Raw genomic sequence first — 20479 nt, 5'->3', positions numbered from 1 at the left:
TGTTTTTGATAAGTGTCTTAAGGAACTCCGACTCATATGAAAATAAGAAGAGGTCGGAAAGTAGAGGTGCACAATTTGTTCCCATAGGAATGCCGACAATTTGTTGAAAAAGTCTACCTCCAAATTCAACAAATATGATGTCAATAAGAAACTCCAGCATACTGATCACTTGTTCCTCTGTGTAGAATGATTTACCTTTTTGTTTACTATTAACAAATTATGCCGTATGGTATCCCAAAGTTATAAATTTATAGTGTATGATACCATTTTTATATTAAAGCATAGTGGCACTACAAAAGTCCAAAAGTCTGAAAAGACCAATTTTTGTCTCAATTTGCATGAACAATTACTCGACATTCTCCAAAAGAATGACTTGTGTCTTAATTTTTCTTGACGATTTCTGATTTAAATAAAATTGTATGAAATTTACTCGACAAATTCTGACAAATTTGGTCCTCATGTGCAAAACGCGTCAATTTTGACGTTTTTACGTTCTTTTTCTCAACCTGGAAGTCCGAGGGATGCTAATAGATGCATCCAACTGTAGTTTGCATGTAGAGTGGACCCCAGTGAACACATTAATCACAACAGTTGTTAGGTCGGAGTGAAATTGATCTGGATACACAAGTCTAAAAAAGGTCATTTGCACCAAAATTCTAAAAATATTCGATTTTTTCCGATTTTTTACTTTAACTGGACCTGCAACCGGAAGTAGTCGTTGCCTAGGCGTATTTTGATAATAAACACGATCAGTAGTTATATGCCTTGGGGTTTACGCTATTTGTCCAAGTTTCAGGCCTCATAACTTCGTGTTTCAGACCTCGAAGGTAAGCCCACCCCTCCAAAAAACCCAATTTTGTCCGATTTCAATTTTTCAAGTTCGTATTTGAGCTCAAAATGAACATTAAAAGTGAGAAAGATGACAATTAATGGTGTAAGATTGAGGAAACATGCATACACTTCGAATTAAATGGCATTACGTTGACCTCCAAATGTATGTAGCGCCATTGGTGTCAAATAACCGTGGTCTGGGTACGGCCGTAATATTACGGCCCCCGCATGGTAAGGGTTAAAATTTCTTGACAAATTCTCGACATTTGAATACTGTCTTGAAATGTCTTGACAGGTTCCTCAACATTCTTGACATATTCTGAACATTTGAATTGTGTCTTAAATTTACTTGAAAATTCTGAGTTTTACAAATCATGACCAATATGCCAGCCATATCTTTATCTTTATTTCTCTTTATAGAATATACTGTTATTTTAAGTTACACTTATTACAACAAAAACAAAAGTTGGGCATGTAAATATTTTTATAAATAAAAATTTGAGCATATAAATATTTTTATAAATACAAATATGGGTATGAAAATATTAACAAATACAAATGTGAGTATGTTGATATAAACCAATTTAAATGTGGGTTTGTAAATAATTACAAATGTTGATTTATAAATCTTATAAATAATTGCTAAATGATTGAAACAAATCATACTGTAGACATATTTCATTTTTCATGCATAATATCCAATTAGCAATGTATTATTGTATCCTAATTCTTCTAAGTTTAGTTTAGCGATAACAGAAATGACTATAAAACAGCAAAAGAAAGTGTTCAAACTGTCAGGAATGTGTCTTTACACAATTCAGGCGAAATTTATACTGTTGAGATAGTGTCAAGACATCTTTAAGACCGTCAAGAATGTGTCGAGATATATTCAGACAGCTTTAAGACTGTCAAGAATGTGTCAAGACATATTCAGACATTATTAAGAATGTCAAGAATATGTCAAGACTGATCGAGACAAATTTAAGACGGTCAAGAGTTGGTCGAGACTAATCAAGACACTTATCAGATGATAAAGAAAGTGTCAAGAAATTTTTAGACAAGGTTAATACTGTCAAGACATATGACAAGAACAATCAAGAACTTTATAAGACAAATTCAGACTTTGTCAAGAATTTTCAAAAATATTACAGACAAAAAGAGAATGTCGAGTAAAAATTCATGCAAATTCAGACAAAAATTGGTCTTTTCAGACTTTTTGACTTTTGTAGTGTGGATTATTTGTTTTAGACGATTTTTCAATTTGGGAAAGATCGAGATTTAAAATAATCCAAAAGTTCTTTAGAGTTTTTTCGAATCCACATATTGTTAATACTACGAGTAAACAGTTTCACAGTATTTCTAAAGACCTTCTTTCACTGCGGACATAAGTTTTTCAATCTGATGAACAATTCATTTGTAGAACATGCAGATGAGCCGGCAATTCACCGTTGTTTGTACGGAATTTTGTGAAGCTTAGGTATCCAATACAAACAAGGTAAGTCTTCAGATTTGCTGTTTAATGTAATGTTCATTAATATTGAAACCATGAAGGATTTATGATTCGCCAAAATCTCATCCTTGTCAATTGACATGTTTTTGTATGTCGGATTACCTGAGTGCTCATTTATTCCTAATTATTTTACAAGACACTCGTAGTAGTACGATTTACATACAAAGACAATACTATTTGAATCTTTGTCCGCTGGATCAACAACATATTTATCGTGAAGATATGATAGACATTACACAGCTTCTTTGTCTCTGAAAACGGACTTTGGTCAATCATTCATATAGTTTTTCAACTTATGAATTCGACTTTTTTCAGAGACCTGACGAAGTGTCCAGTTCAACTTCTTCTCGTTTAGCGCATGCTCTGTTATAGTCCTCAATGGAATCCATAATTGTTTTGAAGTTATGGTTCCAATTGATGTGTTGGGGTTCTGGTACATGACCAGAGGGGCTGCAAATATAAGGCGAGTGAAAACAGTCACATGTCAGAGGGTTTTTTATGTATTCTTCTTAAACAAGGTCTTTCAATGCTTGCTTATAGCAAAAAATTTCAGGTGAAATGGTTTTGGTGTAATTGTAGGATACAATAGGAACAGACTGATTTTGAAAATGGTGGATTAAACCTAATTTTATAGCTAGCTCTAAACCTTTAACTTGTACAACAGTCGCATATAATTCCATAGTATTGACAACAATGTGAACAAAACAAACAGACATAATAGGGAAAAATGTCAAACATAGGGGTACAGCAGTCAACATTGTGTTATAATCTTAATCACTATACAAACAAACAAATATGTCAACAAAGAAAATCGAAATATAGACAAACATTCTCAATTTTACATAAGCAAAAATGAATGACAAGAATACAAAACATGACCATATCACAATAACACAATGGTGGGATGTATAACCGAGCTACGCCAAAAGGATATTACCAAAAATGAACTAAACAGTAAAGGTTAATATTTTACAGACAAAAAAAGAACACTATAACACACATTAAGATGATAAACAATGTCAGTACCTAGAATCTATACTTCAAGACCATCATGTTGACACGGAATATTTATCAACAAGGGTGGTATCTTCCGATGAACTGTTTTTAGTTTGATTTTGAAAATAAAGTGGAATTTTAGATTTTACCTCTTTGTGATAAAGAACGTTGCTGATGTTGATAGCATCAATTCTTTACTAGTAAACTGACCTGGAAGGAATTTAAGGGACAGATCTTACTGGTTTAAAAAGACGGATGTTTCCTTCAATGGGCGAAAGTTCTTACGTAGATGAATACCAGATTGAGCACTCTTCGTCCATAGTTAAAACTTGAAACAAACAAAATTAATATGTAAAATAATGAAAAAAATAAATGTCATTATATAACAAACTCGATCTAACTCTAGAACAATAAGCATATCACATGTTAAGGTATAATAAACGATAATTTAATTTTTTTCTTCAATCAATCAACCGTAAATCATATATATGTATTAAATGGAAAGTATGAACTTTACACTTTTATTCTTGTATTGATAACTTATGCATGTTATGTCTTGTCCAGTGTTATTTCTAATAGTACAACTATTAAAATTATAAGCAAACGACCTTACGTTGCTTTAGTATTGGTATACAAATTATCAATTAAGTTCATCGCAACCCAAAACTACATGATTTATACAAGTAAACATAATTGAACTAATACAATAGCGACATGTATTTATATACTGGTAAACATGTGAAAATAGTTACATGTCTTTATATACCTATATGGAGTCATTTTCATTCAGAACGATAGGTCATTCTTTCGAAGAATCAACCCGGACGATACCATGTTTCAATGAAATATTCTTCAAGGCATAAAATAATGACCTGTGTGAGGTAATTATTTTCCTTGATGAAAATGCAAACTATAATTACTTCAAATTTTAATTCGTTTGGAAGTTTGTTTTTTGCCAATCGGTCGGGGAATTTATTTTTTAAATTTCAATCTTTGATAGGTTTAAAAAAAATCGTCAATGACCCGCATTTTAACTTAAGATACAAATAATGTGAATTTTTGTTAATTTATCGCTACAGTTAAGGGACATTATCATATATGTGAGATGAATTTAATGTAAAACTTTCCATAACACTTTTCAAAAAAGCCAGATTTAACACATTCGTGTGTAAGATTTAGAAAATCTGATCCTACATGTATTGATATTCGTTTTCGTGTTCGTGTTACAAGGACATGTATTACGATTTCGTGCTCTCTTCGTGTCAGTTCTTAACTGTTTTACATCTATGTTTACTTTTTACTCTATCAAATGATCAACTAATAAAATATTCTTATATTCTATTAAATAACATCCACGTACCTCACAATGGGGTCGGGTGGGGGTATAGAATTAAATCCTTATTATCTGTTACAAAATTGTACTGTCATTCAAAAGAAAATTATTCAGAATATTTCATTCGTTAAAAATTGTTGAAAACATAATCACTTTTCCGCGATAAAAATATCATTACAAATAGAAAAAAAAAGCATAGCACCCCTTCCATAACCTATGTTGGTACAATAAGTTACTTACAAAGTGACTTGTATTTTTCATACACCGTTATCGGGTAGTAACAATTCATGTGTGTCTTACTTCGTGCAGTTACAGTAATATTGTTATTTTGCCTGAATAATGATTTCTAAGGTTTAGGTTTATCTAGATTAATTAAGTGAGTTTTATTTCATATTCTAAATGAGCCGTATGGCATATCAAAACCTGAACGCATTAGAAAGAATATCCCACTTTAGTGTGATCGGTAAAATAGGATGCTAATTCTGCAAATCTTTGCCGAAAATAATATTTTTTTCACGGTATATAAGTCAGATAATGCATATTTTAAGGTTTTTCTTGTCGTAGAACACACCTCGGGGTGTCAGGATTGCCCAAAGAAAGACCTCCCTACGGTCGGTCTTTCGTTTAATCAATCCTGACACCCCTCGGTGTGTTCTACGACAAGAAAAACCTTAAAATATGCATTATCTATAACTAAAATACTGGCAATTATAGCGAATAGTCCTAATTACAAAATAATTTGTTCCAAACTAATCACCATGACGAAAATAACAAAGTAGCATGAGTTTCATGACATAGCATTAAACAATACCCACTACATAATAACATATTTGCAAAGAAAAAAAAGGTCATAAGACCAAGCTACCACAACCCTTGCAAAAACAAATACACAGAGGATAAATTGTTTGATAAGAATTACAAGTTAACAAGTCAAAAGCTGATGACAAAGGGAAGTGCCCACAGGGAACATACAAGTGAATTCGTGCTGACCCCGCAAGATCGGTAACCAATAAGAAAGATGAAATCCAATCATGCACTGGTCATTAGTGAATTTTTTCTACACGTGAAAACATGTCATCTAATTTCGACAATTTATCTTTAATTAAGTATGACAAATCAGACCAATCGACCAGTATACAGACATCATAAAGGAGTAGGCCAAGTAAGGCCCCTTTTTTGCCCCAAAACATAGCATTTCAAAAATTTGTTAAAAATATAAACTTTTAGCTATTTATTGAAAAGAAGAATACTTTTGTTACATCAATATTTTGCTATTTTGACAATACAATGCATATGCATCAGGTACTAGCATCGTCAATTTATGTAAAAAATACTGAAATCTTTACATTGTTAGCATTTGTGCTTATTTTTAGACGGTTATTGCCTAAAATAGAAGTGACCGCACTTGTGTTCAGTCTTAACATTTAAACATATGTTATATGTGATGATGATATGTAACATATATATCTTATATATCAGAGACTGAACACGAATGCAACCACTTCTATTTTAGACAAAAACTATCTGAAAAGTGACGTTTTGTAGCATATTTGATAGATTTTTCATATCTTAGCTTGCATTCAGGCGTCTTTAATGACCAAATCAGTTCAAATTTTTTACATTAACTAATTGAAACGACTGAAGAAGACACTGAAGTGTTAACAAAATGTCGAAAATCTTTCATAAGATGTAATTCAAATTTTAGGCCAAAATATGCGCTTACTGGACCTTTTCCTTTACAGTATAAATAGCATCCTATTTATTTAAATCTTAGTAATAAACAATACAGAACTAATCTTCCCTGCTGTCTTAAATGATTTTATTCAGCTTTTCAATTAGCAAATAAAGTTGGTTGCAGATGCACAAATGATGTATGGCACGCAATAGATGATATCTGTAACGGAAATTCAGCCAAGATTTGCTGGAAAACAAACTGCGGATATTTTTGTAGAATTTTAATGAATACGATACTCTATTTCATACGATGGAATTACGACTTTCACTAGGTTATCATCTTCATTCAATATCGCATTACGTCCTTTAGCTTAATTCCACGGGTGAACACTTTTTTTAAGAAAGTGCCCATGCTAATAGCCAAACGGCAAAACGTACAGACGAATGAAAATGCACAATACAAAATAACTCTCCATTCCAGAAAAAATAATGGAGAGTTTGAACAAAAGATTAACGTTACAGGTATATTTTAAAATTGAGTTCCATAGGTATTGTATAAGGTTTACATAAAATGTACACGAAACTTCCATAAACAGTACAACCTGGAATGCGAAGACTAATTAATGTATAAAACTACAATATCATGTACACGAACACTTAACACGGTTGTGCAGCTGCCTATAGTGAAAGCTATTGTCTAATGCACTTTTTCGTCCAATTCCCTTCTTTAAGAAATATCTAATACATTCTTTTTAATAAAGTACTATAAAGCCCTGAACTTTCTCTGATTTCATCGTCTCTCTAATATATTTATAAATTTAACTGCCTAGTCACTTCAATGATAAATAGTCATCGCTATCCATTTCCACTATCACAAACGCCACTATCATTTCTAACAATAATCTGCTTGGGTTGAATACTTTCCCTATGAACTGGTGTTATCGGTCCAGTTAATTTATAATTAAAACATTCTAGACCGCTTGTAATGATCTCTGTCCCTTCCGTGCTACCATTCGAAACTGAAACTACAATACTCGGAATGTGTTATCAACAATACAAAAGTAAGAGGAATTTGATGTCATGATTTATATAACTCTTTTGGCATGTTTGTTATGTAAACGTCATCGCTATACATATCTAATTTAGTTTTATATACCTTGTTTTCTTGAGCTAAAATTGTCTAATAGGTCTACTTGATGGGCAAGTTATATTATCATTCCTAAAATGCCAAATATCAAAATATCTAGATTATACAAATGATAATGGTTGATAAAAAAATATAATTGGGCCTACTTTCCTTACTAAACGACACTGCCTTTACCTTTCAAATACATGTAAAACAAATTTCAGCAATCTTTCAAAATCTGAATGCAGTGATATAATCACATATAAACCAAAAGCTCTGAGTCTATGGGTGTTTAGTTCCAAACTTCACAATTATTCATTGTTTCCTATTTAGCACAACTGTTAATATTTCCCAAACTGTATCACTTCCTACTAGTTACTTCAAATTTCATCGTCAATTTTTCTTGTAGTTACATTTTTCATCTGTCGTCATCTACATGTATATTTTCCAATGTTTTCATATGCCTTATCGAACATCTACGGTTATTGATAGTAAAATACTTACCTGAAACTAATTCACCATATTTTTGTAGAGAACCTGGGCCTTTATCAAAGGACATTGGCGAAAAATGTTGAAAATCTTAAAAATAAAAAGCCTATCTGTCAACTAGTCTTTATTCAAATAGAATATAGCAGCAGCTAACTATTTGTTATCACTTTGTTCATACGTTTATTAATAATTCATTTTAAAAATAATTGATAATGAAAATTTTTAACATTGCATTTATGTTGTTTGTTTGATATTTCTATTGTTATTGCATTGTATCGTCGTAATACTCATCGTGATTTAAAGTTTTAATTGAAGCTCGTCACATTCATTTTCCGTTTTCTCTCAAAAGACAACTTTTGAAAACATTTCGTCATAAGTTTCGGTTTTGTTTTTGGCGTATAGTTGTCTGTTCCTCATATTATTTTCCTGTTCGTTATTCCTATATTTTAAAACAAAGTAGTAGCAAAAACAACAGAAGTAGAATAAGAACTTGTAAACAAATATAATGTGAAGACTTACCTTCAGAACCGGTTCCACTACTGACCTGCTCTGAAAGTGAAAAGTGTAATTAAGGTACAAGAGCTGATAAACTACTTATCGTAGAGTGTCAAATAAGGAAATATCGGTTCTTATACTCTACTTCAATTCATTCGCATGAATATTCACGTTTCTAATTGCTCAATAATGAATAACATTAACAAATCTAAAGGACAGAGATGGCACACCAACCATAATTGATTTCATTCAAAGTCAAAAACACTTGAGTTCCTTAATAAAACAGTAACACGCACCTAGAAAATAAAAGATAAATTGTTAGAAAATCGTATCATGCTTATAAATGCAAACTGTGGTTATAATAAACCTGTCAAACAAAACACACCTACTCTAAAAAGACACAAGTACAACAATTATTGACTAACACAATGATTGACTCGCGTGGAAAAAACATCTATTGCTGATTAGATTCTAATAACTTATGTAATATCTTAAAGTTAGACCTACCTGTAATTTGATCTAATCTTTCATCTGAGGCTTGTGTCACAGGTTTTAAGTTATGTTCTGTCAGTTGTGTATACCCAATTGTTGAATTTGTATTTAAACTATCTTTATCTAATTTTTGAGCTTTCGAAAAAGGCATTTGTGTTTGCTTTTCCATACAATCTGTCTGATGCACATCCTCTGTATTTTCAGCAATCAGTAGTTCTCCGACAGTTATGTCAATTCTATCAACATCTGAATGTTCAACTGGGAATAATATATCTTTTTTGTTATCAAAAATTCCCATAATGGCTATTGGCAATTCCTCTACGTTTTTAACTTCAATGTCTTTAGTATTATTCGGAAATCCGTTGTCACTGCATGATACATCTCGACGAAAATCATTATTATGAGCGGAATCATTGGTTGTCTTTTTGCTTTGTTCATTTACATTGTCTTTGTTTACTTCGTTCTCAATTTCACCAGCGGTTTTATCTTGGTTCCCGTTTACAACATTGTCATTCTCCATTTTGTTATTTTGGGTCGCCAAAACCAGAATTTTTCCTTGTTCTATAACATCTGCATCTAAAAATGGCATCATAATCAGCACAAAACCTCTGCTGGTCTAAGATTTTATATTTATTACATAATTTAGTTTTTCGTTATTTCCTTTACTTGACATATTGTCGTTTTCGAATTCAATATATTCACTTAAATACAAGATTGTTTTAGGTACAATTAAATGGCGTGTACTTCAAAGTTTAACATGTTTGAATATATTTTTCCAGTTGTAACGTTTTATGGCGTGGCCTTGCAGTTTTGTCTTTTAGATTTTCTCACGGTAGTATATTTTTTCTTTATGAAGTGTAGTTGAAAGGAGTGATCTTTTAGTTTTAACTTTTAAAATTTTCATATTTTACAATACATAATTTAATTTTACCTTGATCTGTCCTACTTCTGTGCTTTCGTAACAATATAAGAAAGAGGAATATGCAGACAACTACAAAAACTGCCAACACTACAACACTGCAAAATGTATCAATATATAAACAAATGTTTACAATTAATCTGCAAGTTTAATTTTGTTAATTTAGTTATCATTTTATCCAAATTATTATTGAATTGATTACAAATAATTAAAAATGAAAGTCGAAAGACGAGTAGTAGCCCTCACCCTTTTTTCAAAAAAAATGTATGTTTATTGAAAAACAAAATTGTACATCGTTTACAGAAAAGCAAGAAAACTATTCTTACTTTGAAAGTTCACTTGTCTTAAAAGGATAAGTTTTGATATCTAATTATGTACTTTTAGATACACATGAAGTTTGTCAAGTTTTCAGAACTTGTTTCTCTGTATATTGCATATAAAACGTACATTTTAATCTTATTGATTTGTCATCTTTGGTGTAAGATTTCCTCGGGATAATATTAAAAAGCTTTGTAGTTAGCTGATTTAAGAATTAAAAAGTTAGCTCGAACACTCAACGTAGTTTCATTTTATATTAGAAGAGAATATATTGACCCTAAAATCTCTGAATACTATCTAAGTACTAATTTCTTAAAAAATCATAAACCAACTATTTGTCACAAATATTTGTCTTACTCTCATTTGTTCTATTAAAACATTGCCAAAACAGATACTTATATCTTAGTTGAGAAAGGGTCGCATAATAATTTATAAAAAGTACTCTGATTAAATCAAATCGTATTCTTTACCTGACATCATAAAATGTTTGATGAATTGATTCACAAAATATATGTTACGACTGGTGGATTTACGACCTTTCCATATTTATATAGCAATATTCTAACCGTACTTGAATATAATGTATAAATCTCCAAGAGGATAGACATTCCAGGGCCTGAATTTAGAAACATGATTTCACTGAAAGAGGGTTGCTGCTTACAAGGAGGCTATTAACGAAGGTTTTTTTAAGGGGTACCCAACACTATGACTAAAATAGAATTGGCTCGTTTAATTTTTATAAATAACTAAATATATAACACTTGTAAAATAAAATCAGCAACAAACACGTGTGCATTGTTGAATATTGTATCTAGATGTTAGTTCCAGGTTGTTTAATTACACGATATGGTACCTGGAGTGCAATGCCTTGGAAAACTTTGATATACAGCAAGCAATGTTCTAAATCAATGTTCTAGAAAGACCTTAAATACGTAATAGGTGATTACAATAAATTCTATATTATACTAAATACTCTTTTTTATGAAATGATATTAAGTGAGTCATTACTCAAAGACGGAATAATATTTCGTTATATATGATAATGATTTCAAGGCAGATGGAACGGGTATGATTCTAATTAGTTTGGTATTTTTGATGAAGATTTTTTATCTGTTTCAAGATCATTCACATAGAAAATTTGTATTCTTACACTGCAATAAATGCATTTGAAGATACCGTTTTAGTTGAATCTGGTGTCTGTGCTCTTCCGTGTGTTATTACGCCTGTGGAATGAAAAAACCCAAACGATAAGTATACTGTGGATTAAATGCGATGGCAATACAGTACGACTTTAAATATGAATACAAAATCTTTACATCTGCTGCATGATACTACGGATGTGCAACAACAAAATGTCTTCAAACGTCTCTCGGAAGACTTTATAATAATATAATGATAATAATAATAATTATGATAATAATAATAATTATAATAATAATAATAATAATAAATAATAATAATAATGATAATAATATGTTACGTCTTTGTTACACCCTTGACTTTCCAATATTCGGTTTGAACGTTCCTGATGAAGGAAAATCCAGAAAAACACCTCGGATGCATGGAATGTATACAGTGTTTGTTTCATTTCATTGACTCACATCTCTCACATCCCTCCACGTTCAAATAGAGTATGCATTTTGAATAATGTATCGGTCGCATTCTTAAATTTATCAATCGTTATCTTGTGATTATAACACATCATTGAACACTATGAAAATGAGATTTACTACCTATTTGTCAACTTTACGATGCAACAATTGCCGCATGTGATGCAGAAAACGAATGCTGGTTCAAACTCCTTGTCCCCCTTTTTTATTGGAAGCTTCTGTTTATCTCCATTCTGTATCGTTTTTGTTTTCAATTTGCAGTGGTTGGTGTTTTTTTTCATAATTGATATGATTTCCATAACATGTTGCTAAAGACTATATATGTACTCCGAAAATCAACATTTAAGAATAAAATGAATCTAGATACTATTTCCCAAACGTTGATATTGTTAACAAAGCCCTTATCAATTGTTATTCCACAAAGGAAGTGACGTTATTTCATTTTGTTTAGGAGCAATGACTTTACACTATGATACATCAAATTACCAAGACTGTAATTTATAAATCAACTGAGATATTGATTATTGATTGGTGTATTACGCCACTTTCAACACTATTGCGCTATATCGTGGCGGTCAGTTTTTATTGGTGGAGGAAGCCGGAGTGCCCGGAGAGAACCACCGACCTTCGGTAGGAAAACTGACAACCCTAGTCAATTAAGGGCATACGATACAGTTACAGGGGAGGTAATGACGTTGCTAACGTAAAATGTTATTTTCGCGACGTCAAACTGTGACATATCGGGAAAAGATGCATTTTTCGTCTGTTTTTTTATGATATAAACTGATTTAACTTGAAAACGAGTACATGGACCCCTCTTTTTTAAAATGGCATTAGGATTGATTACGTATGAAGATTCTTTGTACCAATTTTAATGAAAAAATCAACGATGATTTTTTTTTTAATTTAATAAATATACCACAACATGCCGTTTTTTCCTAAAATCCTGAAACTTTGTTAAAAATTATTATTTCCAAAGAATTGTTGTACATATTAAGAGCGTATTTATACAAAGAAGATTTTCAGAATATTTTTACAAAAATCCGCTTGTGTTTATCTGTTGAAATAAAAAAAGTTAGGTGTGTCTATCCAAAGGATAGAAATGTCCAAAAAACCGAAATTTTGAGTAAATGTCTAAAATGTCTACCCCTTTTATCTCTTTAAGTAGCACATGAAGGTATAATTTTTATTACATATTTGATTGCTTAGGTCTAAAATAGCTTGTACGCAAATTTTCGTAAAAAAATCATCGTGGGATCGAAACTGTATCGTATGCCCTTAATATTGGAGTCGGGTGCACCTGCCACGTGCGGGATTCGAACTCGCAACCTCAGTGTTGACTGGCTAGTGATACAGTAGTTCGACTACTTAGACCACTCGGCCACCGAGGCCCCCTTCAACTGAGAGAACACAATAGAATAAAAAAACTATTTCATATTTAAAAACTTTCAATAAAATGCATTTTAATGAATAAAATCAACAAAGTATATTTTTATGTAGTATCTTGAATGTTCGAAAAATACAAAAACAAAACTCACAAAATACTAGTTTACCTATCAAAGCATAAAAGTTACGATCAATCATATAGAAGAGATCTTTGAATGAACAAAAACTGTATTATCATTGCCCTGCTTGAGTTTTTGTGGCAAAAGTACACGGCAACGACGCAATTAACTAAAAGCAAAGGAAATGATCAGATTTGATGATAATGAATTCGTAATGGCCATCTTAATATTTAGTTTTTTAAATCATTAAGACACACTATCAATTAAGCAGAAGATATGTTAAGTCATTTTTTCCATCATGGAATTTCGAAATCCAAGAGTATTAATTTTTCAAATTACATTATACAGATATTCACAAGAAATTAATCATATGTTAGTATTTATATTTTTGATTACACCTTATATAAAAATGCCGGATTTTGATTGGTTGGTAGCCAGTGTATTTTTCACATATTCTAACTTTTTTCCTCATTTCAAACAATTTGCCTGATTCTTACCACTGCCGGTGAATATGCCTCAAATACCCTCTATGCCGTGGAATTTGCCATTTTGGATATTCTTTTTTTACCCTCGCAAGCGTTATCCCGCCCAATTTATTCGGAACCTTTCTCGCCTATCCCGATTAGGTAGTCTAAAAACTGTAAACAAAAATATCCGACAAAACGACTGCACGGCACCGATCTCGTGATCGTATATTGAAGAATGCGTTGTGTATACAACGTGGAAAAGACGTCTTTACAAATGAACGATTTCATGATGGATTGACAATGACGTTGACGTCATAGATACCATGACGTTACATAAAGACAGCGCTAACACGTATAATTCCCCCGGTACTATGATAGTCTCTAATGATCCTCAAAAGTATGCATAATTAGATATGAGGTTGAGGTATGAGTGCCAATGAGACAACTCTCCATCCAAGTCACAATTTGTAAAAGTAAACCATTATAGGTCAAAGTACGGTCTTCAACACGGAGCCTTGGCTCACACCGAACAGCAAGCTATAGAGGGCCACAAAAATGACTAGTGTAAAACCATTCAAACGGGAAAACCAACGGTCTAATCTATATAAAAAAAACGAGAAACGAGAAACACGTATGAACCATATCAACAAACAACAATTACTGAATATCATATTCCTGACTTAGGGTAGGTGCAAACAAATGCAGCGGGTTTAAACGTTTTAATAGGATAGGTAACAACCTTCACCCTTATCTTAATTAATAGATTAACATCACAACATAGAAAGACACATTATAAAATATCAATTGAAATGGCTTAACTCAATCAAAAGACATATTAACACAAGAGAACATACACTGAACGAAAAAATTTGATCTATGACACAATGTAAATACAAAATCATATAAACATGTTTGTGGATTACAGCTTAAGCCTTACTACCAGAAATAAGATTTCCTTTCACCTCTACAGAGAGTTTCAATCAAAATCTATTCGGTGTAATTATACAGATATATCATGTTATGGAGGGGTATTTGCGAAAAATACCAGTCTTGGGCCAAATTTCCCTCGCCTTGCGGCTTGGGAAATTTCACTGTCACTTGACTGGTATTTTTCGCAAATACCCCTCCATAACATGATATATCTGTTCAAAAGTTTTGTCTCAAACATTTTCCACGAGTGCTTTAAATTTCATATATTTGACAAAAAAACTTTAGATACTGAATGCATAGTCTCCTTTTGATATATTATTCTTATTATTTACATATAAACCCTACCGGACTATTTTGCTTTATATGTTAAGATGTTATGTGGATATAACGGTTTCAAAGATAATACTACGTCAAATAAATAAGTTAGACATGTTTGTGTCGTTAAAATGACAACACAACTGCAATTTTAGCACATAAGTGTTCAATTTATAACTTCCTATTCATTCATTTATGAACAAAATAAAAGAAGATTTGGTGTAATTTGTTCAGCTTACTGTGACAATTTTATTTTCGTATTTAGTTTTATTACGGGATAATGCATCATACTTAATAATGAATAACTTTACCTTTTGATTGTGTTTTACCAATACTAGGAACCAAAGTAGCGATTGCTTCTCTTTCCGTCAATGGAAGAGTCCCATATCCACTTGTAACATTTTGCCGACTGTAAGGCATGTAAAAAAGTATAATTACCTAGAAGTTTTATGGATGTTTGCTTCTCGTATATTAAAGTAAAAGGGAGGAAAGCTACCAAGTGGGATATCAAATTCGCAAAAACAGACAATTCTATAACAAAGAGGAAAACATACAAAAAAACTAGCAGCTGAAATATGTTTCAGAGAAATTCTTTTACAAGTAATCTCATTTATCAATGCCTGTAAGAATTGTTTTACACAAGTCATTCATAGCATGCTATTCGGTGTGAGCAAAGGATCCGTGTTGAAGGCCGTACTTCGACCTATTATTGTTTACTTTTTACACATTGTGACTTGCATTGAGAGTTGTCTCATTGGCACTCATACCACCTCTTCTTATTTCTATTGTTTATTTTCCAATAGCTGTTTATGTACTGCACATTATCTACAAATATTCAAATAAAACATAAATCAAATACTCCTCATGAAACTTGTGATAAAAAACACTCACAATCGGTGAACTCTTAATTTAGCTGGATCGATAGATAATACCACTAGATCTTTTTGTGACAATGTGTACCTGTCATTATATTTCAAACTAATGTATGTTTCAAGTCAGGAACCGTAATATTGTTATTATATACGACAATGAGAAAAACACATACCCTATAGTCGGCTATAAAAGGCCCCGACATTAAAAATATGAAACAATTCAATTGAGAAAAATAACGGCCTAATTTTTATAACAAAACAGTTTACGAAAAACAAATATGACAGACATGAACCAACAAAAATGAATTACAGGCAGCTGACTTGGGACAGGCACCACATACAAATTGTGGCGGGGTTACACATGTGTGTGGGCGTTCAAATCTATACCAAATATTTGAAATGTATAATCATAGTAAATAACATTTTGGCTCAAAATGATCCAAAACTTTTTAACATTCTTCAAAGTAGTCATACTGTTAACACGCATAAGCTCAATGAGATACATTGTAATGAAATTAGGTTCTGCAGACTGATTGAACTGTTGGGTTAACACTTGCACAGTATTTCATGGTTTTATACTACCAATTTGTCAATCATCTAAAATGTATAACTATTAGGAGAATTATTGCTAATTATAAGGATTTTTAAATCTGAACTTAGTCAGGAACAATTAAAAAGAAAGGTCTTTCCACCTCAACTTTCAGTACAAAGGGATCAGATTAAAAAATGGAAGAAAATTTCATTTCGTATTCCTATGATTGATGACTTCAAACTGATTTAAAAAATATAAGGTTTCTAGGAACTTTGCATTAAATTAGTGTGAAAATGACTACTTCTGGTTAAAGTCATATGTCTACTAACCTCATGCAAAAATAAATCACAAAAATACCGAACGCCGAGAAAAATACAAAACAGAAAGTTCCTAATCAAATGGCAAAATCAAAACTCAAACAGATAAAACCAATGGATAACAACTGTCATAATCCTGACTTCGTACAGGCATTTTCTTATGTAGAAAATGTTGGATTAAATCTGGTTTTATAGCTAGGTAAACCTCTCACGTGTATGACAGTCGCATAAAAAGACCTAATGGTTTTATAATGAACAATAAAATTGAGAATAGAAATGGGGAATGTGTCAAAGAGACAACAACCCGACCAAAGAGCAGAAAACAGCCGAAGGCCACCAATGGGTTTTCAATACAGCGTGAAAATTCCGCACCCGGAGGCGTGCTTCAGCTGGCCACTAAACACAAATGCGTACTAGTTCAGTGATAATGGACGTCATACTAAACTCCGAAATATATAAATGAACTAAAATTAAAAATCATAAAAGACTAACAAAGGCCAGAGGCTCCTCACTAGGGACAGGGGAAAATGCGGCGGGGTTAAACATGTTTTTTGAAATCGCAACCTTCCCCCTATAATTCTAGCCAATGCAGAAAAAAAAACAAACACACAGCAATACGCACAGTAAATCTCAGTTTAAAAGAAGTCCGAGTCCGATATCAGAATAGGTAGGGGTTTTGTATCATTACATTATAAAATATATGAGTGAAACATAACCCGCACCATGCCAACAACTGGTTTTAGAATAAATGTGTTTATTTCCGTTGCAAAGACCCTATAAGTGAATCAATACTAAAGCCAAAATATGCCATCTTTAATGAAAAAGGGACGAAAGATACCAGAGGGACAGTCAAACTCATAGATCGAAAACAAACTGACAACGCCATGGCCAAAAATAAAAAGACAAACAGACAAATAGTAGTACAGATGACACAACATAGAAAACTAAAGACTAAGCAACACGAACCCCACCAAAAACTGGGGGTGATCTCAGGTGCTGCGGAAGGTTAAGCAGATCCTGCTCCTCATGTGGCACCCGTCGTGTTGATTATGTTATTACAAATCCGGTAAAAAGTCTAATTCGGTAAGTCACATTCGTGAAAAAGGAAAGGTATAGTAGTTACGACATAAGGAACATATCCGATATCATCTGTGAAACGGTTATTCCATAACGGTCAACCAACTCGTGATGGCGTCCGTAAAATTTACGAAGGGATGATTTCAACTTTACAATTTGGAACTCTTGGTTTAATAGCTTCCTTGTGAGCAGCAATTCTCTATCAAGGAAATCATAATAGGAAACACAAGCCCGGGAATATCGTATCAATTGGGAGATATATACTCCGTATGCAGGCGCTGCTGGAATGTTGCTACATAGAAATAGAAAGTTCACAATTGGGAAGCTGAAATCATCTCTTTTGTCGTAAAGTTTTGTTTTCAACCGACCCTCATTGTCAATTTCTAGATGTAAGTCAAGATATGAGACAGACTAAACTGTATCTGTAGTATCCTTTATCTCTAGTTCGATGGGATAGATTCGTTCAACATAGTCACCAAATTTTTGTATTATTTAGTGAGAGAACATCATCTATATAGCGGAACGTAGAGTACCTGACAACAGTATCGTAACTATATTTGGATAAAGTATGGATTTTTAGATAAGGTCCAAATCTCAATTTCAATGTCATAGATCAGTGATCTCATATCGAAAGACCCCTGGTCATTCACTTGTATGGGTGAGAAGATTTACTGATTTCAAATATATAAGTGGAGACAACTCATATAAGCAGCCACCGTGTCACTTTTACCTGAATGTGTTGAAGTTGCTCCATGTCGTAAACAATGATTTGGCTGACGCATCTTAATTTAAACTCTTACGGTTTCTATGGAATAAAGATAACAAGCAAAATTATAAATTGAGAACATGCCCTTGACCTTTGACCTTGAACTCAATTTCATTCAAATGAACCAAAGACGTCATGTCAAAAGACTTTAGGCTTCTATGAATTATGGTGTATGAATTAATTCAACATATATCCTATGTTAAATTTTAAAAGGAAATAATTCCCATAGGATGTCATTGGATCACTGAACAAAAACATTCCTGATAGTAGACGAACATTTTGGAGAAATGGGTTTGTTGATATCTTTTACGGTAGCAGAGAAATAAAGATAACAGAAAAAAGGGGGATACAGGGAGTTAACTCACATAAGAATAAGTGTTCGGTTACACAGGGTGAATGGGGAAACCCATATCACTGTACAACGTCATTGGCCAAAAATCCAGAACAAAAGCAAGAGTTCTTTCCACGAAAAGTAGAAAGACCTAAATAATAACCGTTGAATAACAGACCGACAAAAGTTGACATGACTTTTGTTTGAAAACAATTTACAGTTGTTGCCGTTAATTTATCAGAAACTCAAAAACACATTTTGAATATGACACATTCCCTAGAATTCAAAACGGAGCGAGATTGAACTCGACGACAGTGCAATTGTGAATAGATACACACTCATGTATCAGATGTTTATGTTATATACCAGTAATGTGCTGTAAAAATAAGATATTCAAATAATCTTCAATTTCATTTATATGTATTTTTTTTATTGATTCTAATAACATAGGTTAATGTTCAATTGATTTTTATATAATCATACACACCTTTTTGTTTTTGTTGACTTAAAAATACTTTTTGGTACCTGAGAACTAAAATAGAACAATTTTTGCAGCGTTGTAGTTGTTATTGCAAGCATAAGCAAACTAAACAACAAATAATCAATCTTATATGCTATTTTGCTACAAATTACTACGAAATCCAAAAGAGAAATCAATTTTTAACAAAACAACGATTTAAACAATCTTCTTTGGATTTGTCAGAAATTTTGTCTAACAAGTTTGTGTTTGATGAACTTTTTTTTATATTATTGCGCTTAAACTATGCTTTCTCCATTTATTACAAATGTATCTGTAACAGCTCATTTACTATACAGTAAGACTATTTTGCTAGAAGTGTGTAGCTTAAAACAGTTATGGTTAAATTGCTGTCCCCTTGCCGTATAACCCTTGTCTTTTAATTCGCACATAATACCTATATGTCCATAGCTTAATATATCTGGGGTCTGTAATAAACACCAACAATAATCTTCTAAATCATGACTGGTTAATTCATTCAAATCGAAATGTAAAAAAATAAGCATTACATTCAAGTTTGTTATTTTAACAACCAGTCATCCATTAAAGTATATGTGATGCCGTTTTACTGTGCTTTATACATCAATAATTGATATATCCTACATACCTTCGTTCGCGCGTATTAAAAAACCATTGTCAATGTAAGTTAGCCGTTTGTGCGTAAATCTTCAGAAAAAGTCAGGGGCCTCGGTACTTTACCACTTCCCTGTCAACACTTGTGAGTTCGTATCCCGCACGGGGCAGGTGCACTCGACACCAATCTTGATTTACTAGGATTGTTAGTTTTCCTACCAAAGGTCGGTGATTCTTTCCAGGTACTCCGGTTTCCTCCAACAATAAAAACTGACCAACACGAAAAAGCACTATAGTGTTGAAAGTAGTGTTAAACACCAATCAATCAATTAATCAATCACATAAAGTCGTTATTGATAAGGCGAAAATAGTTTATCGATGTTAAAATCGATTAAGAAGATCAACGTTGTCCTTGTGTAATAAAACGACCCCTGTTAATGAAATTTCTTTGGAATGAACATACACGAACATGACATATTGATTA

General features: G+C 32.3%; 1 protein-coding gene across 1 annotated transcript; it reads right to left on the bottom strand.

Moving 5' to 3' along the window:
• Nucleotides 1-6462: 6462 nt before the first annotated feature.
• On the bottom strand, nucleotides 6463-19746 carry LOC127736413 (uncharacterized). Its single transcript, XM_052246955.1, has 8 exons — nucleotides 19393-19746; nucleotides 15322-15419; nucleotides 11334-11406; nucleotides 9878-9963; nucleotides 8962-9522; nucleotides 8479-8508; nucleotides 7975-8049; nucleotides 6463-7369 (listed from the first exon to the last, which is right to left on the bottom strand). Exons 1-8 carry the CDS (start codon nucleotides 19482-19484, stop codon nucleotides 7200-7202), a joined length of 1185 nt encoding a protein of 394 aa, XP_052102915.1. The 5' UTR covers nucleotides 19485-19746; the 3' UTR covers nucleotides 6463-7199.
• Between the last annotated feature and the right edge of the window lie 733 nt (nucleotides 19747-20479).

Source organism: Mytilus californianus, unplaced genomic scaffold (genome assembly GCF_021869535.1).
Source record: "Mytilus californianus isolate M0D057914Y unplaced genomic scaffold, xbMytCali1.0.p SCAF_30, whole genome shotgun sequence".
NCBI classification, from domain to species: Eukaryota; Metazoa; Mollusca; class Bivalvia; order Mytilida; family Mytilidae; genus Mytilus; species Mytilus californianus.
This window is presented reverse-complemented; position numbering and strand designations above follow the sequence as displayed.